This window comes from Otolemur garnettii, unplaced genomic scaffold (assembly GCF_000181295.1).
Source record: "Otolemur garnettii isolate 467f Iridium unplaced genomic scaffold, OtoGar3 scaffold00161, whole genome shotgun sequence".
Taxonomy (NCBI): Eukaryota; Metazoa; Chordata; class Mammalia; order Primates; family Galagidae; genus Otolemur; species Otolemur garnettii.
Window position 1 is genome coordinate 1002608 of NW_003852556.1, and position 27180 is coordinate 1029787.

A 27180-nucleotide genomic window follows, 5' to 3' on the forward strand; every position below is an offset into this window, starting at 1 on the left:
CTTACCTATGCATCTCAGGTGGAGGGGCGGTGCTTACCTATGCACCAGGTGGAGGGGCGGTGCTTACCTATGCATCTCAAGTGGAGGGGCGGTGCTTACCTATGCATCTCAGGTGGAGGGGCAGTGCTTACCTATGCATCTCAGGCGGAGGGGCAGCGCTTACCTACACCCACGTGGGCTTCCAGGATCATGCTGACGTCGTTGGCGCCATCTCCGATTGCTAATGTAATAGGGTGCTCTTTTGAAAGTTTGATTAATTTAACAATCTGTAAAAGAAATAAACGCAGAATTTATCTTCTATGTCTCACTTCTGCGCAAGTCAACACCAACCAGGCAGAAATCACAGAGGCGCAGTTGGTGTGGGAGGGAGACTGCTCACTTGGCCTTCATTTACTTCATTCGGTACCTTTTGTCCACAGAGGGTAAAACGTTTCTTATTGAAAACAAAACAAAATAAAGCAAAAGTAATTAAAATATCGTGAACTGAGTCGGCCAGAAAGTAAACCTGGATGGCAGAGAGGTACACGACGAGCTTCTGGTCACCGCTGTTAATCCATCCCTATGTTTAAATACCCAGGGACAACGGTAAACACAAAATTCTATCAGGAGACACTGCTTGTCCGAGGCATTCCAAGTGATTTGGTATAAGACATCTATTTTTTTGAAATAAGACATTCCTAACACTATTTTAATCCTCACATTTGTCACGTGTGCAAATTCAAACATGATAATTTAACACAAATCTATTTCCACATTTTTAATTTCTTTGTAGTTTTTTATTTTCATTTATGTATAGCTAAGTGTGATGGTCCAAGACACAAGGGTAAAATGACAGGGTGTGGGCACTGCCTTCTCGTCTCAGGAGGAGGGACTGAAACACAGAGCAGCTTGTATCAAACGTCTCAGACTCCAGCCGATGACGTGAAGATCCCACGGAGGATCACCGTGTGAGGCTCACGCAGAACCAAACACCCAGGAGGAGCAGGAAATAAGCCAGATGGAGTATCTGTGAGTCCCTCAGTCCCAGCCTGAACCACCCTAGGGAACCACCCCAGGGACAGCAGGGTCACGGTGCACAACCACCCATAGGCCCACAGGCCGCCTCACTCTCAGTGTCTACCCACGAGAGGTGCTTCCAACACCCTCTGGGTCAGGCTGAAAAGTTACAGAATTTTTCATGAACAATATGAGCTAAACTGGCCTGTTTTACTTAAAATGTGGTATAACAATGCTGAACTGTTCTAGTTTTACTGATGTCAGAAAAATACCCATGTTTACATATGTCCCATAGTGCTTTTAAAGGTATTTAAAAAATATTTCAAGTTTGTATTTCCTGTGGAAACATGGCAGACTGAGGGGTCTGGAGTCTGATGGATGAGGAGTCAAATTCTCCTGCTGCCCTGCAACCTCTGGAGGGTCATTCCAACCTGTGGAACCAGGAGGCCTCATTCCTCCCTCAGGCTGTTCCATAGGTTGTTAGCTGCTCTCAGCAGGTACTCAACACACACTGGGTCCTTTCCCTCCCATCTCTAGCACAGAATTCTCACAAATGGCTGAGACATGATATTATCTCATGCAAGGCACCAGGGCTGCCCTCCTGGCCTTGTCCCTGGAAGGCAGTGTCCCTGGCTGGGACAGTGGCCACTAATTGCTGAGGCTGACCTAATAAGCACAGTTGGGTCTCATTTTAAATCCCTACCGCTTTGCCTCTAGTTTAAAAAGGTGATTTTAGGAATCAGAGATTGTGAGACCTAAAAAGGGTCTCAGCATCCTATCACCAGTCTACCCACCCGCCCACCAGCAGGGGAGGTGGGCAGGACCTGGGCCTTCTGCAGGGGGGCCATGCGGCAACACAGCACAGCACTGCAGTTCCGGCAGACCTCCAAGAAGAGCTCCCGGTAGTTGGCGGAGCTCCCATCTTCTCGGGGCTTCATGATCAGGGACAGCGCAGCCCCGTCGATGATTAGCCCATAGTCCTGCAGGTCTGCTGAAAGCCTGTGAGGGAATACAAGTCAGAAAGTCAGGGGAAACTGAATTTACACATTTTGGAAGACTAGATATTTTTTTGATATGTACAGATGCTACAAATACATGGGGTAAAGAAACTAGTGTTTTTATTTGATCAGTACCAACTTTACATCATAGGATGTGATACCTGTGACTACATCGCAACACTGTCTTAATGAAACATTCTTATTTAGCCTACGTAAAGCACATGTTCCCCTCTTTGTGGATTCATGTGTAATTTCTAGCACTTCTCGAACAACAGTGGAATATTTATCTTACAGGCTAGAGGTCAGTCTTTCTTCCCAAACTTCTAGGACTCACTGGCTAACCTTGGCTTTCTTTCTTTCGAGACAGAGGTCATTTTGTTGCCCTCAATAGAGTGGTGTGGCGTCACAGCTCATAGTCACTTCCAAATCTAGATTCTCTTGCCTCAGCCTCCTGAGTGCCTACCCCAATGCCCAGCTATTTTTCTGAGACGGGGGGGTCTCACTCTTGCTCAGGCTGGTCTTGAACCTATGAACTCAGGCAATCTACCCATCTCGGCCTTCCAAGTGCTGGGATTACAGGCATGATCCGCCACACCTGTGACCTTGGCTTTCATCTGCACGCTAGCATCACCTTGCTTTTCTGCCCAGATAGTCTGAGTTGGAGAGAACGTGGTTGTAATTTCCCTTTACTGGGTTTCAAAATTATAAGGAATGTCTCTAATTCCTAAAAGGAATCCTGAAGATTAGGTGAAGAGAAATATATTTTTATGAATACTTTAAAATCTGCATATGCTTTTGCTTTGCCTACATTAGTGAAAATTTAAAATGTTTCAAATAAATTTCAATCTCAGATAATGACAATACCATCAAGGACCACAGTGATAAAATACATCTGAAGAACAGCTCAATCTTTTTAGAAAATGACAAACACCTGTGCATCACAAACATTCCCATCCTCCCCTGGCAGAGGCTTTGCAGCAGGGCCACAGAGCCCCAGGCAGAGAAGCCAAGAATAATCCCATCCACGCCATTTTAAAAAATTCTTTATTTTTTTCTTTCAGTTTTTGGTGGGGCTGGGTTTGAACCCACCACATCTGGCATATGGGGCCAGCGCCCTACTCCTTTGAGCCACAGGCGCCACCCCCTATCCATACCATTTTATCATCAGCTGGTCATATGTGTCTTTTTGCAGCTGTTACCCAGCAGTCTGGAAGTGAATGTGTACGCACACACATACGTGCAAAAAGATGTGATGACTCTGAAGGGAAGAGCTCCTGTCTCATTCCCAGTTTTAATTAGACCCACCACAGGCCTGGTATAAAACCCAGGAGAGAACTGAATTCCCACCCTCCTGCGGCAGATGCATGGTGCCTACCCTGAGAAAGTGTCCCGGGTCAGGCTGCCGCTGCCACGCAGGACAGTCTTGCTGAGCTCGAAAAGCACATCGTGCAAACTCTGCTCCTCGATCTTCTTGGTGGTCAGCTCGAGCAGCTGCGTGCTCCTCCTGAAGAGCTTGCAGGCATAGCAGGTGGCCGCTGCCGTCTCCATTTTGTCCCCTGTGAGGACCCAGACCTTGATCCCAGCCTTCTGCAAGGCTTCGATGGTATCAGCAGCTTTCTCCTGGAGCCTGAGGGTGGGAGGACAAAACATTAAGGAAAACCCACAGTGACAGAGGCGAATCGGAATAAAGTGTTCCAGAAACTTCGAAGCTGTGAAAATACTTGAGTCAAAATAAAAATACCCTGATGCTCACTCACAGTCTTGCCACAGAGCCCCCGGGCTTTTAAAGTTGGGAATTAACCTTTATCAATGACGCATGTCCTAGTGTCAGACAGATACGTACAGACGGAAGTAGCTGAGGAGGACAGCGGCTGCTTAGTGTGATCTACCTTTGACAAGCACAGCAGGTCTCCGTGTAGCTGAGACTGCCACCTGGAGAGGAGTTTTGGGATCTGGACCAAGATGGTCAGAGATATTCATCACCTTTTGTTTTGGTATTAAAATTATTCTGAGTTTGCTACTAAGCAACCTGGAACCCAGAATCTTCTAAATAACACAGAACGCTGATGACACCACCAGTGACCAGCTCACATGCACCACTCCCACCATAACCTTATAGGGCAAGGACTCTGCTGTCACCCTCATGGTACATATGGGAACCCCAAAGCTTCAGATACTATAAAATGTGTCCGAAGGTAAAGGGCTCTCCTCACACTGCTGAGGCTGTGTCCTGCCCTTGGAAGGTCTGATATCAAAATCACATTTGCCTCATTGGTGGCCTGTCTTTTTTTTTTTTAGATTTTAGAGTCCTTACTTTCAACAGTCATATGAAGTAGCGTGTTATGTTTCCATAAAGTACTGAACAGAAGGAACAGACTAAAATTCTAACATAATGATCTGGCTAGACTTTGTGGAAAGGCTCAATATCACACAATCATAGCACTCTAGCGATGAAAAACACCTAATAATTTTAGAGGTTTAATGATAAATACCTCTAATTTTATAATCTTTATTCAAAGGGAACTAAGGCCCAGAGAGGTTTGTAAATATAGGGGCTAGAGATTTTGGAGAAGTATTTTGTAATCAAGTATCATCACTTTGTGATGCCCCTGGAGGCAGTAACTCTAATTTTCCTTGTCCTCACCCAGCCCAGCCGCCTCTCCACTGCCTGGCTGCTCTGGGGGCAGCCCCCATCTGCAGCAGCCACTGCTCTGCCCCCACCCCTGCCTTCAGGGAGTAGTCTCTGCCGTTCCCCTTGCAAAGACCATGTCCTGGGACATCCCTCTTCTCTCCAGGGAGAGTCACTTGGCACCAAAACAGAGCTGGGCTCCAGCGCCTGCCAATGACTGAGCCATCATTACCCACACCTCCCGTTCGAGGTGGCTTCTCACGTGGTGCTTTGAGTTCTTATTGAAAGGGAATGTGACTTAAAAACTGAATGAAAAGTGGCTTGGGGCCCATAGCTCCTTGGTTAGGGCGCCGGCCATACACTGGGGCTGGTGGGTTTGAACCCAGCCTGGGCCTGCTAAACAAAAGTGACAACTGCAACAAAAACAGCTGGGTAGTTGTCATGGGTGCCTATAGTCCCAGCTACTTGGGAGGCTGAGGCAAGAGAATTGCTTAAGCCCAAGAGTTTGAGGTTGCTGTGAGCTGTGATGCCCTGGCATTCTACGGAGGACAAGAAAGTAAGACTCTGTCTCAAAAAAAAAAAAAAAAAAAAACTGAATGAAACACAAAATCATCCAAACCACAACTTCCTGCATTGCCCAATACTCCATTCAGATCAAGAACTCCGGAAACACAGCAGAGCCTCTGCAGCTGACCACCTCCTTAAGTGGACCTGAATTTTCACAGACCAGACAGGCCCCACATGGACGTACAGTGCAGCAGGCCCAGTCCCTTATGCTGACCACCTCCATATGTTAACCAGCGTGTTATAGTCCATGGGTGGTCAATTTACAGAGGTTCTTCTGTATTTGTTAAAGACATGAAAATGGATAGTTAGAGGATTTAAGTTCGGGACAAAAATGGATCTTAAAGATGTTCAAATTTTTAACCTCTTCCAAAAGATTAACTCTCAGTAAATTTCTGAAAGTTTTTGTTTCTAACTTCAAGTGTTTTTTTCTCTTCTCCCTCCCTTCAAAACAAATGGTAATCTATGTTTTCTTCTGCTCTCGAGGCGAGAGAGCAGGTGATGACCATTTCTCAGCAGATGAAGCCTCAGCCCACCCAGGCCTGGCTGTAGAAGGGACCGGACGGTCCTTCCCTACAGGTCTCTGAAAATTGAATTGACAATTTAGCCAGAAGTTTTTTTTTTTTTTTTTTTTTAACAAAGTTCCACTCTGTTAAGTTTTTCACTAAGTGATGACAAACACATCAATTATGTGAAGTTCTAAAAAGTAACACCTGTATCTAGAAAGTACTAGGAACAAGTTTAGGAACAGAACTAGTTACTGATTTCATTCTAAAGAATAATTTTAAAACCCCTCTATCTTGACCATCTGTAATATGTGCAAATGGTATTTTCACTATTTCTGAGAGAGTATCACTTCAGGCATCTCATTCTCCCAGGGTAAGACAGTGTCCAGGCATGACCTGGCACGGCACATGGGGGGCAGACTAGCTTCTGCCTGAAGGATCAATTCCTACCTCAGACATTCTGTGTCTGGCTCTGCTGACTCTGCTGACATCTGGCTTCCCCTGAAGGGTTCCTGCCCTCCTTGTGGGAGTGGGAGTGAGTCAGTCCTCCGTGAGCAGGAGAGCTACTTTGTCAGGAGCCCAGCATCTGGCCCATCTCCCTCCTGCTTCCCACCTCACCACACACCCCCTTCATCTCCCACCGTGAGTGGAAGCAGCCCAAAGCCCTTACCAGATACAGAGATGCCAGGTTCCCAGCACAGCCTGCAGCAGCCTGCAGAGCTGTGAGTCAGATAAACCTTCCTTTGTGACTCCCCAGCCTGGGTCTCCTTTCTAGAGGGACTGAGCACCGTGGACTGTGCCCTGGCATGCAGCGCATGGGACTGAGCGCCGTGGACTGTGCCCTGGCACGCAGCGCATGGGACTGAGCGCCATGGACTGTGCCCTGGCACGCAGCTCATGGGACTGAGTGCCATGGACCGTGCCCTGACACGCAGCACATGGGACTGAGTGCTATGGACCGTACCCTGACACGCAGCGCATGGCACTGAGCGCCATGGACTGTGCCCGGGCATGCAGCGCATGGCACTGTCATCTGGTTCTGAACATCAGTGTTGGCATTTACCTGTCCTCAACTGCAGTGGCGCCGAGCAGAATAAGATCTTTCTCTATTTGCTCATAGGCTTCTGCTAATTTTTTTTCTCGATCCTGAAGAGCCACTTTGGCAGCCTGTAGCAGTTTGCAAATTCCTTCATATTCTTCTGGGATGAGCCTTTTGTAGGCAATGCACAGGGTCCGGAGCCCCTCCTGGGGAATACAAGAAGGGATGCAACTTGGACACAAAGTATCACTCCAGTTACTATTTTCAATAATTTTCTCCAGATCCCATTTTTCTAATTAGAATGACAAACCAAAGAATTACAACCCAAACAATCTGAATATAGATAATCATGGATCATAAAATCTCCAGACTAGTAAGCCTAGAAATATATAATACACATCACAGCCACCATACCAAAAGACAGACTTTGTTTCTTTATCCTGACAAGTGCAGAGGTACAGGCAGACTTTTTTTTAGGATGATAACTTGCAATTTTATGGATAATATCAAGTGATATTTCTAAAGTAAACATACTTTGAGTGGGGATCTTTTAAGGTAGTTTGATCCTGCTCAATGAAGTGGCTCCCCCACCACTAGCTGACGGAATGAACACCCGGCTTGGCCCACGGGATCCACTGAAGTGGAGTTGCCGCTGTGACTGAGAGAGGCCAGAGGCCTCATCATGCCCCCACTTCCTGAAGATGTCAAGGCCTCACAAACCTTCAGGTCCTCAATTTACATAACTAGCACATTCAGTGGCTTATCAGTCTCCAATTAATTAACAGACTTCCTCTTCTTAACTTAAAAAATTCTGAGTCTTGGAGAGAGGGAGATGAGTTTGCTCCCACTCAGTGGGCACAATGTACGGGTATGTGTCACACCTCTTGGGTGTGGGACACAATTACAAGAGGGACTCTACCTACGAAATGCAAACATTGTAACCTAGTTGTTTGTAACCTCACATTTACCTGAAAAAAAAAAAATTCCAAGCCAAAAAAGCTTCACTTCTTCCAGCAATGACAAATCAAAGAACCTATAAATCACCTATAACCCATAAGCCCCCACTTTCAGATATTCCACTTTTGGGGCCAAACCAATGTATTTCACGCATTGATTTATAACATTACCTGTAACCCTGTCTCCCTGAAATGTATAAAAGCAAACTGTCACCCAGCCACAGTGGGACCATGTGCTCAAAGCTTCCTGGTGTGACTTCAGGTCATGGTTCTCAAATTTCACTCAGAATAAATCTCTTTAAATTATTTTACAGAGTTTGGCTCCTTTTCCATTAACAGAATGAAGATGGTTAGGTTGGTTATCAAAATCACTGGACAAATAAAAATGTAAAATAGGAATTTAAGAATTGCAAAGTCTTTACTACAATTGAGATTCTGATGTCACTACCCGGAGAGCAGGTGAGGAAATCGGTCCCCCAGAAACTGCGGGCAGATACGTGGAATGCTTTGAAGACACAGACCTCGTCCTTCTCTCCAAAGTCACTCCTGGCAGGATGAACCAGGAGTTTCATCACAGTTCACATCACAGGATCACAGTTTAACTGGTGATCTCAGGTGTCCCCTTCCATTCTCCCTGTTTCTTCAGCCCCAGCTCTACTGATAATAGTGAAATAACCAAAATCCTCCTAAACAATCATTTTATTTTATTTTATTTTATTTTATTTTTGAGACAGAGTCTCAAGCTGTAGCTCTGGGTAGAGTGCTGTGAAGTTACAGCTCATAGTAACCTCTAACTCCTAGCATTAAGCAATTCTCTTGCCTTAGCCTCCCAAGTAGCTGGGACCACAGGTGCCTGCCACAATGCCTGGCTATTTTTCGGTTGTAGTTGTCATTGTTGATTGGCAGGCCCGGGCTGGATTTGAACCCGCCAGCTCTGGTGTATGTGGCTGGTGCCCTAGCTGCTTGAGCTACAGGTGCTGAGCCTAAACAATTATTTTAAAACCTGAGGTAACACTGGAATTTAGAAAGGACTTTCCATTATATGTGTTGCAAACTCCCAGTAACTTTCAGGGAGTATCCATGTTGTTCCTTACTTCTCCTGTCTGTCTGAAAGACGCCATCACCACCAGCTTCAAAGCTCTTTGGTTCGGTCCTTGGGACTCTTGAAGGCCAGAGGCCGGAGGAGTTGACAAAGGAAGGGGGACAAAAGACGTACTCTGCCCGGGTCTGGAGTGCTGTTCCCAGGAACATTCTGGAAATCCTTGCTCCCCACCCCACACTCTGTGACATGGTCAGAAGTGAGCAGGCCAAAAGCCCAGGGACCAAACACCACTTTTCCTGAGACTGAGCTCCCAAAGCTCAGGGAGCTGGGCTTGACCACTGACCCCAACCCCTCCTCAACTCAGTGGCCCTGGGGCTTTCTGGGCTGGTCGTCTCTTTCCCCGCTATGAGCTCTCTGGCTGCCGGCTATGTGTCTCACCTCCTCATAGAATCCCTAGCACATGCGAACCCCAACAACCTCTGCTGAAAAAACTGTGTAGCTGAAATTAGATCTTTTGTGTACCCGTTGTTAAGCTGCAGACAAGAATGTTAAGTGTAAAACATAAGAGACAGATGGCTTTAATCTCAAGCCAGAAAAATTACAAGAAAATGGTTACATGAGAATAATCTGGAATTTCATGTTGGTATGAATGGTGAACACAAGCTTTCAGAAATAAATGTGCTCTGGTTTTAAAAGTCCACAGGGGATTTCCTCTTGTGGAAACCCACAGAAATACTTTCTCCTATTCCTCCCAGTAAACACTACTAGAATCTCAAGTGCTCGACATCAAACAATATTAACAAATTCGCATCAACAAAACTACTTAGAACAATATCCCCTATGATACAGATGCAAAAATCCTCAACTTTTTTAACAACTAACTCCAATAGTTTACTGAAGGACCATACACCATGGCCAAGTGTCATCTGTCCCAGACATGCAAGGGGATTCCACGTATGAAAATCAATCAATCTGACATGACATTATTAGAATGAAGGGAAAAACCCACATGAGCTTCTCAATTGATGCAGAAAGAACCTGTGACAAAAATCCAACACCTTTTTATGATAAAACCACCTAATAAACTGGAAAAGGAAGGAACCCCCTCAATATGGCCACAGACATGTACAAGAACCCCACAGCTAACATCACACTCAACGGTGAGAGACTGGAAGCTTCTGCGGTCAGGAAAAAGGTATGATACCTGCCTCTGCCACTTTTATTCAACACAGCACTAGCCAGAGTAATCAGGTGCTAAAAAAGAAAAGAAGAGGCAAACCAGAAAGGATGCCTCTCTCAGGCCTTGCTATTTGTAGATGACATGATCCCATATCTAGAAAGCCAGGAAGAGCACACCCCTCCCACAAGCCATTAGCACTGAGTTTAGCAGAGACGTGGCTGTGGAGTCAATACAACCGTACACTACCACTGAACAACCTGAACAGGAAATTAAAGTCCTTTAGCAAGAGCATCAAAAAGAGTAAAACATGTAGAAACCAATTTCACCAAGGAGGTGAGAGACTTGGACTGAAAACCATAAAACATGGCTGTAAGACCCCACAGAATGCTGGAATCCAGGGAAATACAGCCCGTGCTCAGGTGTTGGAAGACTTGATCCTGCCAAGATAATGATGCCCCACCAAGTGGTCTATCTATGGGGTTGGTATAGCCCCTATCCCCCCAAAGTGGTCTATCTATGGGGTTGGTACAACCCCTATCCCCCCATAGTGGTCTATCTATGGGGTTGGTATAGCCCCTATCCCCCCAAAGTGGTCTATCTATGGGGTTGGTATAGCCCCTATCCCCCCATAGTGGTCTATCTATGGGGTTGGTACAGCCCCTATCCCCCACAAAATGGTATTTTCTGCAGGAATGGAAAAACCTATCCTAAAATTCATAAGGAATCTCACAGGACTCAGAATACCTCAAAAATCTTGTGAAAGAAAACAAAGTTTTCAAACATGTCCTGGTTTCAAAACTTTCACTACAAAGTGACATCAATCAAACAGCATGACACTGGCAAGGGCAGACACAGAGAACAGAATAGGATGGAAAGCCCGGAACTAAAGCCCTACATATGTGGCCAAACAACTTCCAACAGGGCACCAGGACTGTTAGAGGCAGAAAGAATTATCTCTTCATATATGTCAAATTTACTAGGTGTAGAATATAAATGTCCTAACACAATAACTAAGAAAATGCCGTGAAGGCTTTGTTAGCCAGTTTGATGAAAACATTTCAGATTGTATATAAAATCAGCACATTGTACACCATGTTTGCATTAATGTACACAGCTATGATTTAATTTGAAAAAAAAAGAATCATCTCTTCACCACATGCTGCTGGGAAAAGTGGATATTCACAGGAAAAAGATTAAAACCGGCCTCTTACAAAATATTCAAAAATTAGTTCAAAATGAATCAAACCCCTTAGCTTAAGACATAAAATTATAAAACTCTATGAAAAAAACATGGGGCAAATCTCTATAGTCTTGGGAGTTGATGACCGTTTCATAAAGATGATGCCAAAAGCACAGACAACAAAAGGAAAAATAAATTTGGCTTGACATTAGGCCTGAAGGGTCCAAAGGACCCCTCTGCACTCTTCTTCCCTTTAGAGACAGGGTCTCACTGTAGGGCTGAGGGGCTGTGGGTCATCATAGCTCACTGTAACCTTGGACTCCGGGTCTCAAGGATCTTCCTGCCTCAGTCTCCTGAGCAGCTGGGATTATAGGAGCCACAATCACACCTGGCTAATTTCTTAAATTTTTTGTAGAGATAAGGTCTTGCTCTTGCTCAGGCTGGTCTTGAACTCCTGGCTATAAGCAATCCTCCTGCCTCAGCCTCCCAAAGTGCTGGGTGTGAACTGCCACACCTGGTCTTTTCTGCACTCTCTTTCTTCACAGCTGTATTTACTTCTTGCAAATCTATTAATCATTTCAAAATAAAATACTGTGGGGCTCTGCAAACACCCAGCTCACTGCCTGGGGAGCTTCAGGCTAAGGCATGGGAAGGGACATAGGTGGGCCTGCGGGTTCCTGACTTACAGGTAGAGATGAGGGTCAGGAGAACACCACCAGAATTCCCAGACAGGCATTGGAAAGTGAGAGTTGGTGGAGGCAGCACATGGCCTCTGCGTGTCCAGCAGAGGACAGAGGCGCGAGCATGTGCAGAGTGGCCAGACAGAGGCTGTTAGAGCAGGAAGGAGACGCTTACTGCCAGGGCCTCACAGGGCACTCAGCAGGCAGAGCGCAGGGGACCCGCTAGACACACCACAGATGTACCGCCTAGAGGGAACAAACTGCTTCTGAGGAACTCAGCTGCATCTGGGACAAAACCTAAATCACCAGGCAAGCACCCGGCCAGAGGCACTGCACACAGAGGCCAAGTCCTGCTAGGGACCAGGCCCTCCACTGCGCAGACCCAGAGCTGGTGCGGTCAGCAGGGAAACAGTCACCACAACTGTGCTTCCAAGTCCAGGAACAGGGGGAGGCCACAAAACCACCTGATAGGAAAGTCCCAATTCTGGGGATGCTGCCTGAGAAAAGGTCAGTGAGCTTGAGACAAAGTGATAGAAACAGTTTGAAAAGAGAACCGTCTTCAGTAAGCTGTGGAATGACATCAGCAGTTGAAGACAGGTAATTGCAACTGCTGAAAGGGAGGATGAAAGCAAGAAGTCTTTGCAGATCAACTGCTTAAAAATTCCCAGACTTGACAAAGACTCACAGATCCAAGGTGCTCAAGATGCCCAAGCAGGAAGAACACAGGACCACTGAGCAGGGAGGACCATCGTAGAAACTCTAACAGGGAGATGGCTGCACAGAGAGCCCAGATGCACTGGTCCTCTCAGATGCGCACACTGGATCCTCCTGTCAGCAACTGGGTAACAGTCCAGAGGCCCCCAGTGGGGGGATGCACGAGCACACCGCGGTCCATCCACACAATGGCCCATCACCCAGAAGTATAAGGAACCGAGCCACTGGGCCTGCACCAGCACAATGGGCCTCAGCACAGCTCTGTGCAGAGACGCCAGAGAAGGGGTGCATGTTTCTGCTTCCACTGACGTAGGAGACCAGGTTGGGGCGCTCATCTGCTGTGTGGCCAGCAAGCCTATGGCCTGTGGGGGGGCAGAGGGAAGGGCATTGAGGTGCAAGGACCATCTGGAGTGGTGGGTACATTCCTTACCCTGACTGTGGCCGTGCCTTCCCAAGCAATGCACATCAGAACTTACCTATGTGTGTACAAACAGATCAACACGTGTCAGTTGTACCTCAATAAAGCTTTTTAAACAAGGAGACAGATTTTACAATCACACAATCAACACCAGGAGTATTCTACTCCTTTAGTGCTGCAGCACTGAGGGTCCAGCAGGTCAGGAAAGACTCAAGATTCAGGCCATGACACAAACATCCTCTGTCAAGGACCGACCACATGGGACGCATGGCTGTCAGAGTGCCCAGCGACACAGCTTGAGCTGGCTGTAGCAGTGCATGAACTTGCTTGCAAGTGAACCGCAGACAGGCTGCTTCCTTGGGATGAGTCCTGACACGCCATGCGCTAAAGTGTGTCATGTGCTGAGACACCACCCACGTGTGGACCAGGGTGCACCCTGGTGTCACTACTGGACATTGCGCACCTTCCTGGCACAGAGCAGCCTGGCCTCTGCATGGGTATCAAGGTCAGGGTGTCACTGTGCTCCAGATCCTGCCCAGGAAAGCTGACAACTCTGGGCCAGTGCTGTCCTGGGAGGTCTTACTGGTTCACCTGCTATGACTGGCAGGCATCACGAATTGTAACAGGGACTTAGAGCTGAGTGAGGTGCACGCTGAAAAGTGCTCAAAGGAAACAGCCTGTGCTGGCCACTGTGGTCCCAGTCTCTGAAATAATTGAGCCTAGTCATGAGCACAAAAGTTGATGGTGAACAGTGACTCTGTACGTGACAGCAGGTTGAATGTTCACAGCTCTGTTCCCAGATTACCTTGGCTGGAATGTCTCCAGTCCAGGGCAATTCTTTGAATTCCTAATTGTGTGGTGTGCAGACACTTAGGGTCACTCCTTTTGGACGTCTGAGAGGGAGCCCGTCACCACCCGGGCAGACAGTGAGAATAGGTTTAGAAGGGCTGCCTGGCCACGGTGAGGGCCGGCGGCCGTGTCAGAGCAGAAGGAAGGGGTGGCAGCCCTAAGGTGGGCGGCGAGAGGGCATCAGGCAACCAGAGGTGGGGGAGAGCCATGGCAATCCCGAGAGTGAAGGCTGGACTAGGGGGTGCCTAGGGTTGCTGAAGGTGTTGCTTGAGTACGAAACCAATGACACCAGGCTCCAGAAGGCGATATGAGACGAAACAGAGCAGGCAATGTTCCCAGGGAAACCCAAGTGCTAATCTATGTCGGAAGCCGATCACTAGAAATCCTTTGGCACACAGCCCTACCTGTGCCAATACAAGATGCACAAACGTGCTTAGGATTCTGGTCCCCAAAACCTCAGCCAGCCACCCTGCCCAGTTGAGGGCAGGCCTGGTCTGCAGAGGTGGCACCTGCACCCTGAGTGGAGGGCCCGGAGCCAAAGTCAACAGGGCTGCCCTGCTCTCCGAATGTCCTCTTAGGGGACGTGACATGGCGACAGCGGGAGCCCTGCAGCACGGCATCCCCCCTCCTCCCCGGGAGCACCGGCCCAGCGCTGTCTTACCACCGCGTTGTGCTCCACCCGCGAACGCACTTGCTCCACTTTGCCTTCGATCACTCTGGGGAACACCGACGAGTCTGCTCCTTTGCAAAACAGGTAAATTTCTCCTAGAAAGTGACCCCCCCCCCAATAAAGATGGTTAATCACAATATGAAGACTGAATTATTTTTCAAAGTATTCCATTATTAAAAAACAAAAACCAGGCTCGGCGCCTGTGGCTCAAGTGGCTAAGGCGCCAGCCACATACACCTAAGGTGGCGGGTTCAAATCCAGCCCGGGCCCACCAAACAACAATAATGGCTGCAACCAAAAAATAGCCGGGCGTTGTGGCGGGCGCCTATGGTCCCAGCTACTTGGGAGGCTGAGGCAGGAGACTCGCTTGAGCCCAGGAGTTAGAGGTTGCTGTGAGCAGTGAAGCCATGGCACTCTACCCAGGGGCTCAGCTTGAGGCTCTGTCTCAAAAAAAAAAAAAAAAAAACCAGAAATACCAGACCATTTGAACCAGCTAACGTGTTACAGTAGCAAAAAAACTAAACCTATGGATGACCCCAAAGCCTCACTGGAAACCTCACAGGACAGTCAGGAGCCAGGGAGAGGAACTGGCTCCTGGGAGTTCTGCTCCTAACCCCGCCTCCTCTCTGGTGAATATAGGACAGAACATCCTGGAAGGCGAATAGCAGATCTCCTGGGAAAAGCTGAGCCCTGTGCCTCATAGGAAGCACCTTGGAGATCAAATCCAGAGGGCAAAAGAAGCAGGTGGGCAACACCTGGCACAGCCACCCTCTGGGGGAACGTTAACTGGGGACGTGGACAGGACACATGGGCCGACAACCAGAGCAGGGACTGTGCTGTGGGCTCAGGAGAGGCATCAGGCATCCGCCCTGACTTTTCCCAGATCCAAGAGCACTAACTTCTAGGAGCTACCCGCAGAGAGATGGAGGCGACCCAGACACCACTCATTCTAACTTCTGGGAGCCACTCGCAGAGAGATGGAGGGACCTAGACACAACTCATCCTCACAAAAGCCCATGACTGGCGTCAGTGCCAATTCAAGCCAGGAATGGACAGAGCCAGTGATGCTGGTGCTGCAGGAACAGGCAGAGCTGGAGCCTGTGGGCACAGGGAGCTGACAAGGACAACACCCATGTGGCCTCAGGGTTCATGGCCCAGACCCTATGTTGCTCATCATGGTTCTGGGATTGGCCCATAGCTGCAGGAATCTCTGACCTCCACACATAGCTCAGCAGTGCTTGTGGGTTATCAGACACTCTCTGGAATAAGACTCACAGTCTAGATAGTTCAGTGACCTATAGTTGAACTACAAGGTTTTTCCCAGGACAACCATGTTTCGTGGCTCAGGGTGCAGGCGAATGGCTTAACCTTCCATTTCCCTCACCCATTGGAAGACCTGGGACCCTTTAGTCTGCAAAGGTGCTCAGGCTGAGTCTTGAGATGCAGAAGCTCAGGAGACAGGAGCACTTCACCCACAGCAAGCAAGAGCAGTCTGGCACCTGCTGGTCCAGCACTGGGAATGAGCGTTTGCTCCCTGACTCAGCCACACACAGGGTTCTGGTCTTCCCCACACAGTGTGGTCGTGCCTGGGGCGACTGGAGCTACAGCTGGGGTGCCAACCATTCCGTACTGAGAAGGGTCCTTTGGAGATGAGCAAAACCACAGTTTCAGCCCCTGTGGCTGGGCTTGGTTTCCTGCCGTGCCCCACACACACGGCTTGAGGAAATGGAAAGCCAAGTGTGACAAGCAGAGGTCTCAGCAACAGCTGCCTTGTGGCAGAAACAGGACAGCTGGCAAGCAGCTCTGAGAGTGAGCAAAGTTAGCACTTCTTTTGGTGTCACTGGGTTGCTCACTCTCACTGTGAGCAGAGGGAACATCGGCATAGCATGTTCCATAGGCCAGGTCCCAATCTTTCCCCCAGCAGGGGTCTGATGCAGCCTGGTGGCTCGGGACTCCCAAGTCCTGCCTAAGATTCAGCTGCAGGGAGCCACATGCCACAGAGATAGGCAGTGGCAACAGGTCTCTCTGAGGCACAGGGGTGGGGCAGAGACCCTACTCTGATGGCTGCCCCCTGCCAGCTGAAACCTGTGCAATCAGTGCACCTCCCCAAGGAGGACAAGTCCTTTAGTTAAATGCTCAGACTTCTCTTAAAATTAATTGAGGCCGTGGCTGGTGTCTGAGGGCCGGGTCTACTTTCAGTGGCTCTCAGTTCCTCAGAGACACCCAAGGACATCCACAAACGTGTCCTGATGGACAGGAACATTCTATTGGCACAAATGCCTCAGGTCCCAACTATTAGTGTGACCCAGCTCCTTGTAAGCTTTTTGACGGGAATGGGAGTTATCTGGGAAGATTCCAAGGTATGGTTGTGATGTCCACACTGAGGTCTGGGTGGTTCTGCACTACACAAAGGCCATTTCTGAGAGTGAGTGACAGACAGGAGCAGCTCTGCAGGTGGCAGGCACATCCTGCCTGAACAGCATCTCCCTACACAGCTCAAGTAACCCCAGGACAAGACGACCAGTGAGGTAACCCCACTATTCAATGCTGTTATCCTGGCTGTTCAGACGGTGCAGACTCTGGTGCTGGCTGGAGTGGCCTCCTGCCACAGCACTTGGGAACTGTCTCCAGATGCCTCCCTGCAGCCCCCAACCAGCTGCCAAGGCCTCTCTCATGGGTGCTATGGGCACCACAGATGGCTGTACCGCCTGAGGGTTAGCGGAGTCACCTGGTACGGCCTGGTCTCTCCCCATTTTTGCTGGTCTGACTCTGAGGGGGAACCGCCAGGCCCTGAGGAGTTGGCCGTGGCACTTCCAGGGATGGACGGAGCCCAGCGAGACTCAAGACTACCAGCTGGCAAGAGGCTCACACGGAGAGGCCACCATGAAGTCACCACGGCTGGCGTAAGGGTCTGACCCAGCAGTCCATACTGTTTACCCTCCCGCCACAAAGGCAAGAATGGAGTTTGTTCTCCTCAGATAAAGATAATTTGTCACAGCAACCAGGCAGCCCACAAGCTCACCCCATTCAGAACATTATTATAGATACATTTGCAGGCTCACATTACCTTTTCTTAAAAACTGACTATTTAAATACACATTATTTAGATGTTCATGGAGAAAAGCTGATGGGCTTATTACTAGGGTTAAACAAGCAGCTGTCAGCAGTGCTCTGACCCCAACTCAGCACTGACACCGCGGACTCATTTTTTAAGTTAAAAAAAAATCAGTAGCATAAAAAGGTTTATACCAAAAAACAGAGAATAAATGCTCCTTAAATCTTAAACCTTTAAACTTCCCGTAGAATTAGCCATCAGAATACAGCACCACCACCATGCATGATCAAAGGGATCACGGGAACAGGACGTCTCTACCTGCAGCAGATTTCACAATTACACTCATTCTTCTTCTTACTGAATCAAAGCTCAGAATTTCCAGCAACTCAAATCTGAAAAAGAAACATGGGAAGTTGTACAACCCACCTGGCTGGCAGCCCCTTGCTGCTCGCCCCTCCGTGCCCGTGAGGTACCTCTGCACGGGGACCTCTACCCCGGAGGGTCAGAGGGTGCAGCAGCAGTGCCTACAGGAGAATGGCCTATTGGCCCACACCGGGACTGACCTCCCCATGCCCCACGCCGCACTGGCTGTAGGCCCCTTCTCATGCTGATACACTGTGGCAAAGCCGGGGACACAGACCCACAAAGCTTTAAATCCCTGTAAATGGACCCCTATGTTGGTAAGAACCATAGAAAGGCTAAGAACATGAGCTAAGTTAGCTTGTGCAGTATTATTACCAGGAAACTCATAATATCTCCGTGGCATTTGGAACATCAGCTACCTCTGAAAACTTCTTGGGGCTTACGACCTAGCAGGGAGCTGAGAAGGATCTCCCAGTGCGGGTGCTGCCAGAGCGGAGGTCCCCACAGTGGGGCTGGATGTGTGCTCTGGTGGTGGCAGAGACCTTGGTGCCTTCACCGTCGGAAACCAGAAGCACCAGCGGCAAGTCCCTGCCCAGGGTGCCCCTGACCCAGTGGGGCCTAGCACTGTGGCAACTGCTAGGGTCAGGGGTCCCGGAGCTCGTCCCCTGGAGTTGCAAGGTTCCTACTCTTCACCTGAGAGTTTATTTTCCATAAGAACAAAATGTTAAAATCTAGTCCTCTATGAGCCATCACTACCATATTCCATGTCCTCTGCCACCCATCTCCGTAGTTCCTCTCACTGCACACTCGGGATGATGGAGACTCGTCTCCCAACCTCCCACATCAGCGCAAGGTGGTGCAGTGCGAGGGCAGCCAGCTAGAGCCTGAGACAGTCCCAAAGAGTCAAAAGATCTTCAGAGACAAGAAAAGTAAGGCAATCCACCACCAAGTTGGTCACTCAGGAGTGCCAGTGGGCAGCTGTCCTCCAAGTCGGGCTGTGCTCTCAGAGTCCTGCTCCCTGCAGGGCACTGCTGCTGGCTGGAGCCGAAACACACCAGAAGCCCTGAGACCGGCAGTAAGGCCTGCCTGTGACCCAAACATGTCTGACAGTGAAATGCTTTTTCACTAAATGCCAATTTATACCTCCAGGGAAAACTGTATGGGGTGGCAGCCTCTTGAAAGCACCTGCCCCTCAAACCAGCAGGCAGGCCCCGGGAAAGTTCCCACGATGGGAAGCAGAAAGAGGGAGAGTGGGCATTGCAGAGTGCGGAGAACCCTGCAGAGACCCTTCCCCTTCATCCTCATGGTCTGACCTGGAGCACACATACCTCTCAATGTCGTTGTCCCTGTTCAGTATCTCCATGTAACTGTCCTTGAGCCTTAAGTACGTGAAGCCCAGTCTGCAAAGGAGAAGACAAATCCAGGGTTAATTCATGATGCTGATGTTCTCGTTTATAGAATATTGTTTTACATCTTGGAAAAGCTTTCTTTTCAAAAAGGAAAAACACTTTCAGTAAATCAGAAGTTCTAAGCTGCATTATAAAGTTAGGAAGTCACAATATTGAATTTATTCATCAACTTAAATTCTCCAAGAACACCACAATTTCTACTCTATCTGACCCTCCTTAGCGCCGGCACGGCAAGGCAGCTGCCCCAGCTGTGTCTGGCCCCGGTTCTTCTTATAGCCTCACTGACAGGCGGGTGCTGTGGCAGAGAACGTCAGGTCAGAGTGAGGGATGCTTGCCCATCTCCAGACTGACCTGGGCATGTTACTGATGGGAATTTGGGCCCTGCAGGCCACTCATCCCACGTGCGTGGAGCACCTGTCTGCACTGTGCCCTCTCCTGCACACCTGAGAGCATGGTGCTTCCTGGGCTATGTGGGCACCTGCTGCCGCAGAGACAAAGCTGGCTGTGGGACTTACAGGCTGCCAGGGCACAGGGAGATGGACGCACTTCCCGACATGGCTACAGTGACACTGCAGTGCTGGGGACCGTGGGGAGATGTATCACAGCACCCACAGGGCTGAAGGTCAGCCAGGTGGCCTGTCTCTGATACCCATGGCTGCAGATGCTGGGTTCCTGAGCCCTTGCTTTCCAGGAAGGGGTAAATTCAGCTTTGAGAACCCTCACAGACACAGGCAGGTTTAAACTTTTTTTTTTTTTTTGAGACGGAGCCTCAAGCTATCCCCCCGGGTAGAGTGCCATGGCATCACAGCTCATAGCAACCTCCAACTCCTGGGCTCAAGCGAGTCTCCTGACTCAGCCTCCCAAGTAGCTGGGACTACAGGCGCCTGCCACAACGCCCGGCCATTTTTTAGTTGCAGCCATCATTGTTGTTTGGCGGGCCCGGGCTGGGGATTCGAATCCACCACCTTAGGTGTATGTGGCTGGCGCCCTAGCCACTTGAGCCACAGGCGCCAAGCCAGGTTTAAACATTTAGTAAAGGCCCAGGGCATTATCCTGTGGGGATCTGGGCCATCTGGGCCACTGATACAACTGGTGAGGAAAACACACTAGTTCAGCAACACTGAAAACTGCCTGGCAGGTGACAGGTGCCAACACATTCTTCCTCCTGACCACCCTGGCCTTGAGAGTGACACCCCTGTCCTGGCAGGCAGAGGGGAGATTTAGAGCCTTTACTATTCATAAGAATCGTGATCTCTGAAAACTCAAGAAAGACTTTGCTGACTTGAAATTACACCAGGCATCTGAAATGTTAAAAGTATTTTTCCAAGCGTTTGCTTAAAATGCTGTATCTCATGATGCAGCAAGAACTTCCCAAGAAAAGATCTTCCAGGAACAGAATGCACACAGAACTAATACCACATAACCCCAAGAAAAGGCAGAGAATGGAGGGGCCTCTAGCCTAGCACTCTCTCTGAGCCTAACTCTGGGAGCGTGGTGACATTTGGGCTTCAGTTTTTTTAGAATGTAGGAGGGAGCTTTGTGTGAGAGGAGGAGTAGGATTGTCTGCACCTTTAGAAGCCTGTGGTTGATGCATATGGTCCACAGGTGTCAGGAGGGAAAGCCACCCACACAACACAGAGGTGGGGACTCCAGCACCAGGGCACACACAGGCTCCTCACGAGGGGCCTCCTTACCCAGACACACAGACACACAGGGTACATGTGTGCATACGAGAAAGAAAATCAGACTTTCATCAACTTGTTTAATGTAATAGAGCAGCCTGTGCCCTGGCGCTGGAGCCCCCACCTCTGTGTTGTGTGGGTGGCTTTCCCCCGCCCCCTGAGCACAAGGCCGTGACCGTTTGGCAAACATGTGGCACAGGGGAAGAGAGACCATTCCCAAGACCAGGCCATGATGGCTGGAAACAGGCAGAGCCTGATCGTGACACACAACTCTCATCTAACCCACCTTTGCATGCCCTCGACCAGCGCCACCTCATCGGGCGAGGATGAGATGTACACACAGGACTTCCCGGAGTCCAGCGACACCCTGGGGCCATCCACATTGTCATCATCTTTCACCTGGACGGTGTGGCAGAGGCAGAGAGCCCGGAAAAACAGCTCCTCACTTTCCTATGAAAATTAAAAACCCCAAAAAGTATCTCAAGAATGGAAGAAAAAGTATCCAGTGTACTCAGTCCTACTATGAAACTAACTTACAGCTGTCATATGAAAGCTATAACCCAATTATAGCCCAAGAATATAGGGAAAGGGGAGGGGGGAAGAGGATGGGTGCAGGGAGGGTAATTGGTGGGGACCACACCTACCGTGCACCTTACAAGGGTACATGTGAAACTTAATAAGTGTAGAATATAAATCTCTTAACACAATAAAAAAAAAATAAAAAAGAAAGAAAATTAAAAACCCCAAACCGTGCGGCTGCCTGGTCAGCTCAGCCCTCACTGCCAGGAGGTGGCGTTCTGACCATGGCTTTCCCTCCCCTGAAACACTCCCGTGGTGGAGGGCTGAGATTACTGCACAGGGAAACGAGAGGTGCTTTCCTTGGCCTGGCACTGTACAACGCTCGGGGGGTTCATGCCTTCAGAAAGCTGGCACCCACCAAGCTTCCAGGAAAGCAACTGAGAGGTGCTTCTGTGCCACCCAAGCACAGCAAACACGGACATCAACAATACCCTGGGCCTGATGCCTGTGGGAATGACCCTCCTGACAGCTCCATGTCTCATTCCAGACAGGACCCATGGAGCTGTGTGCTCACACTGTGACCTCACTCTAAAGCCACCACAGGGAGGGAGCTGCTCTCCTGTCTGTGGCTGTGAGGAGGAGATGTGGGAGGTGAAGTGACACAGCCCCTTGAACCCCATTACTGGGAGTGTGAAAGTTCCCCAGACTCTTCTGTGCAGCAGAGTCGGGAGGCCAGGTGGGTGGGCTCAACCCTGCCCCTGCCCACAGCCACAGGCCTCTGTGATCCAATAGTGGTTGGTGTCTCATAGCCCACTGGAAACACGTGAGGGGACACAGTGCGCGGGGTGGGAGGGCACAACTGCACACCCTGACATGAGCTGACCCAATCTTCACCACACCACACTGTCCCCAGCCCCACTTGGGTGTGCTGGGATCTGCAGCCACAGTGCTCAGGCGTGTGTGTGTCTGTGTGTGCCTGTGCAAGTCTAGGTGTGTGTGCATGTATGCCTATGTGTCTGTGTGTGGCTGTGCAAGCCCAGGTGTGTGCATGTACACACTACGTGTATGTGTGTCTGTGCGTGTGCACGTCTGTCTCTGTGTGCATGTGTGTGGCTGTGCAAGCCCAGGTGTGTGCATGTACATACTACGTGTGTGTATGTCTATGTGCGTGTGCACGTCTGTCTGCCTCTCTGTGTGCATGTGTGTGTCTGTGCAAGCCCAGGTGTGTGCATGTACATACTACGTGTATGTATGTCTATGTGCGTGTGCACGTCTGTCTGTCTCTGTGTGCCTGTGTGTGGCTGTGCAAGCCCAGGTGTGTGTGTGACTATGTTTGTGTGCACATCTGTCTGTGTCTGTGTGCATGTGTGTGGTTATGCAAGCCCAGGTGTGTGCACATATGCACACACCTGTGCACTGCATGTCTGCATGTGAGCCCATGTGCATGTGTGTGCTCACCCCACTTAGCATGCCATCTGCCCGGCGTGCCCGGTTCTAACAGGGGCGTCACTAGCCATGGAGGGCACATGGCATCAGCAGACTATCCACGGCACTGCAGCCCACAGAGAAGCCACTCTCCTAGGCCCCAGAAGAAGGGATGGGGGGGCCACCTACCCTGCTGCTGACGCCAGGCGAGGAGTCGATCATGTCGATCCCGGTGGCGTCGGGGAGCACCTGGCCGTTGCAGACAGCATGGGGCACGTAGACGTGGCCCCCAATGCAGCACTCCTTGAACTCCATGTTGTTCTCCGTCAGGGTGCCGGTCTTGTCCGTGAAGACGTATTCCACCTGTGGGACCAGGTGCTCTGCTCAGACACATGGGGCCAGGGCCCTCCCCACACTGGGGGAGGAGAGGCTTTCTGCAACACTAATTTTACCCTCATAGGCTGTGCATGATTGTTTCTCTGTTATGTTAAACGAGTTTATGAAAGTCTTTGATTTTCTTTCAAGTAGTTTGTTGTTGGTGTTCAGAAATGCCATGACTTTTGTAACCTAATTTTGTATCCTACAAATTAACAAAACTTATTTCTTGGTTCTAACAGATTTTTGGTGGAATCTTTAACATACTACTGACTTTGGTTTACTGGTATTTGTTGAAGGTTTTTGCAACTATATTTGTCCTGGATACTGGCCTATGATTCTCTTTTCTCAAGGGGAGACAGCCAATCCTAAGACAGACACTAATCAAGGCTACTACTGTCAGCATTGCCACCAGAACAGAAGATGCTCTGACTGCAGCCATCGGCGTGTGCTCAGAGGGGCCCAGGCCTTGCCCCTGCACTATGGCTGATAGAATAATCTTTGGAGCCCCAGTGTCTTGTCTGAGAAACAGCTGATGACAATTGCCACCCAGGACTTCTTAGTGGACACAGACACGTGGGTGGTGGCCACGTTTCTGCTGTATACACAGAAGCAGCCATCCTGTTCTGCCGCATCAATGCCCACGCGCAGGTGGGTCCCACCCATATCAATCTGCCATGCTGACCTCAGTGCCAGGTGCGGGGCCAGTCAGCCTCCTGCTAGAGCAGGGTTAGATCAGGTCTGACAGACATCAGCTCCCGTTTTGACGGCCCCCAGCGAGGCGAATTGGGTTGAGGAGGAAGGTGTGTGGCCCCTGAACACTACTGGATATTTCTGTTACTGAGGAGTATCTTTCCTGATGATGCTCTCAGGGATACACAAAATACACCGTCGGTTGTTGCAAAGGATAAGACTAAGATAAAAGTATCCTGCTATGGGAACAATTAAACTCTGGCTTGCATGCTGCTGACTGCAGCAATGAACTTCAGGGAGGGAGAGGGACAGACTGACAAAGTCTACACAGGAGCTGCTGTCTTCCCATGGTGTGCGCTCTTCTAGGGGTGGGTGGGGGCCTGCTCTGTTGCCAGACTGGGGGCCGTGGTGGAGGCTTCAGCTGCCAATTTCAAGAGGCCCTGTTTGCAAAAATGCTCCCCAAAGTTTCCCTATTCTTTTTTTTTAAAGACCAAAGAATTACTGTTTGCCAAACTATATCCTGAATTTTCCCAGTTCAGGCTGGGAAGGGCAGGGAGACAGCCCCTTCTGGTTGAGAGAACTGAGCCCAGTGTTCCCTGAGCCCCTGCCCAGGGCAGCGGGTCGTCCAGTGCTATGGGGACCCTGGTGCAGCAGGGCCATGGCCACTGCCACTGCGGTGGTCACTCCACACACTGTCACGGGCACCTTATGTCTTTAGCCTCATTTAGTCTCCACTGCGGTCTGGCCAGGCAGGAATCTGTCATCACCCTCCTCTGACCACCTGAGAACTCACGGTGTGAAATGGGGGAGCATCTGAGCTCACAGGCCATCATGGCACTCTCAGCCTGGGCTGCTCATCTTTAGAAACAGCACAGTGAGAACTCAGCACTGCAGTGAGGATGGGTGGAGGGGATGGTGCTCACCTGAGCCCACCAGCTCTAGGCCACGCCACTGACACAGAGGGAGTAGCGGTGCCACCCAGGATGTGTTAGCCACCGCGGTAACTGGGTTTGCACACATGACACATACAAAACCACCATCAACTGTTTTACAAGGTGAAAACAACTTTGCCCTCATCTGTCACCAGTTACGGGTCACAGCTCTGCGCATGAATTAAAATGAAAGTATCACACAAGACGACAGAGGATGGCCAGTGACGCACTGTCTGTCACTGTGCACCTGAGACAGCCGGAGATACTACCTGGCCCAGGATGGCCAGTGACGTGTTGTCAATCATGGCACACCTGAGTCAGCCGGGGACACTGACCTGGCCCAGCTCCTCGTTCAGGTCCGATGTGTTCACCAGGGGCCCCTCGCCGGTGTCCTCGTCAAACATGTCCTCGTCCCAGGTGATGAAGTAGGAGCCCAGGAACTTCTGCATCTCCACCGTGACGTACATGGACACAGGGATGATGTAGTTGAACAGGACCATGAAGGCCAGGAAGTCGGTAAACGCCCTGAGGAACTGAGAGTCCCGCGGGGTCAGCCTACCAGGGAGCACCAGGCCGAGGCTCATCTGGGCCCTAGACACAGGCATGGGCTCTGAAGGGCTGTCCCCAGACACACTCCAGATCCACAGTGAGGGGTGAAGGGTGAGGGGTTGGGGGTGGGGGTGAAGGGCACTCAGCAGCAATTTCTGGGTCAGGACCCACCAGGGCAGGGGCTGCCCAGCGAGCTCCCAGGGTGAGGGAAGGGGGGAGACTAAACCACCTGTTACAATACACATGCGTCAGTGACAGGAGCCCACGCTGACACGAGCCCCAGGTACATGTGCATTTGAGCAGTGAAGAGATTTCTTTCTGACCTCATATAACCAAACTTACTAGGTAACAACCCAGAAAGTCAAAAAAATAAGCCTGGTAAGAATGACTTTCCTGCATAATTTTACTCTGATCTTTGAAGCCATCAGTTTTGTGGGAGAGGATAGGCTGACACACCAAGATGGCCCTCCTCTAGGCTCACTGCACAGGGTGCCTACTCAGGGCTTAGTATACCCTGGGTTTGCAGGCAGTCCTGTTATGGGCTTAGTGCACACAGGCTTGGGTTTGCACATGGCCCTGTCTGGGCTCAGTGCACATGGGGCTGAGTTTGCACACGGCTCTGCTCTGGGTTTAGTGCACATGGGGTTGCGTTTGCACATGGCCCTGCTCTGGGCTCAGTGCACATGGGGCTGAGTTTGTACACGGCCCTACTCTGGGCTCAGTGCACACGGGGCTGAGTTTGCACATGGCCCTGCTCTGGGCTCAGTGCACACAGGGCTGAGTTTGCACATGGCCCTACTCTGGACCTAGTGCATTACCACAAACATGTACCATGTACCTCATAATCATTAAAAAGTATTCACTAGGCACCCCTAAACAAAGCACAAGGTTCCAGGGAAAAAGTATGTAAGGTACCATCCATATCAATTTAGAGTGGGACTCAACACCTTTCTACACTTGTGTGTTCAAATTCCTGAAGGCACTGGGAACACTTGGTCTCTCCTGAGACTTTAAATCTCAGTGAATGAATCTACACATGCATGTGATCAGTCGCACACTAACGCCAGGCCGTCTTTAGTCACAGAGGGAGCTGCTGTCCATACCAGGTTCCTCTGCCTTTCTGACTCAGTTTTCTGATTATACCAGGGCTCATCTCGAAATGTCTCACTCTGCCACACGTATTTGAGGACGGTGTTTATCAGGGCCTTGCTGATCAGGATGCAGAGGTACACGATGAGGAACACATTCATGGACCTGTGACACAGGACAGCCTCGGTCACTTCCTCGGAACATACCAGAAGACTCAGAACAGGAGGGGCACAGCACGTGCTCCAGGCCAACACCCCTGATCAGATGCAGTGAGGACAGAAGGGGAGCCCACCGCGCCTGCGCCCCCTGCTCACGTAATTCCAGAGGCTGCTAGGGACAGAAACAAGCAAAGGGGCAGTTTGCAGACAGGAGGGAGAATTGTGCATAATCATGTTGCTGACAACCTCTCTGCACAGACTGGATTCTGTAATTTAAAGGAACATCCAGAAATCAATTCTTTCTACCATTAAATATCAACAAATAAGTTGAAAATTTAGTGATTACAACTACTAGGGAGGGAAAGGAGGGAGGGAAGAAAGGAAGGAAGGAGGAGAGAGGAGGAAGAGAGGGGGGAAGAGAGGGGGGAAGAGAGGAGGGAGGGAGGAAGGAATGAGGGAGTGGAAGGGGAAAGGGGGAAGTGGGGAAGGAGAGGAGGAAAGGGAAGTGGG

The 27180-nt window shown here is 49.9% G+C and overlaps 1 protein-coding gene across 3 annotated transcripts in view; it reads right to left on the minus strand.

The window, feature by feature from the left end:
- ATP11A (ATPase phospholipid transporting 11A) overlaps positions 1-27180 on the minus strand; it is a 127279-nt gene that overhangs the window by 19295 nt on the left and 80804 nt on the right. For all 3 annotated transcript variants that reach the window (XM_023519181.1, XM_023519182.1, XM_012811508.2), the window contains exons 11-21: positions 26527-26677; positions 25210-25407; positions 23064-23237; positions 21217-21380; positions 19168-19239; positions 17795-17868; positions 14413-14516; positions 6757-6938; positions 3370-3621; positions 1821-1995; positions 164-266 (exon numbers count right to left, since the gene is read on the minus strand). In XM_023519181.1, the coding sequence (XP_023374949.1) occupies positions 164-266; positions 1821-1995; positions 3370-3621; positions 6757-6938; positions 14413-14516; positions 17795-17868; positions 19168-19239; positions 21217-21380; positions 23064-23237; positions 25210-25407; positions 26527-26677 (1649 nt within the window). The remainder of the gene's footprint in view (positions 1-163; positions 267-1820; positions 1996-3369; positions 3622-6756; positions 6939-14412; positions 14517-17794; positions 17869-19167; positions 19240-21216; positions 21381-23063; positions 23238-25209; positions 25408-26526; positions 26678-27180) is intronic.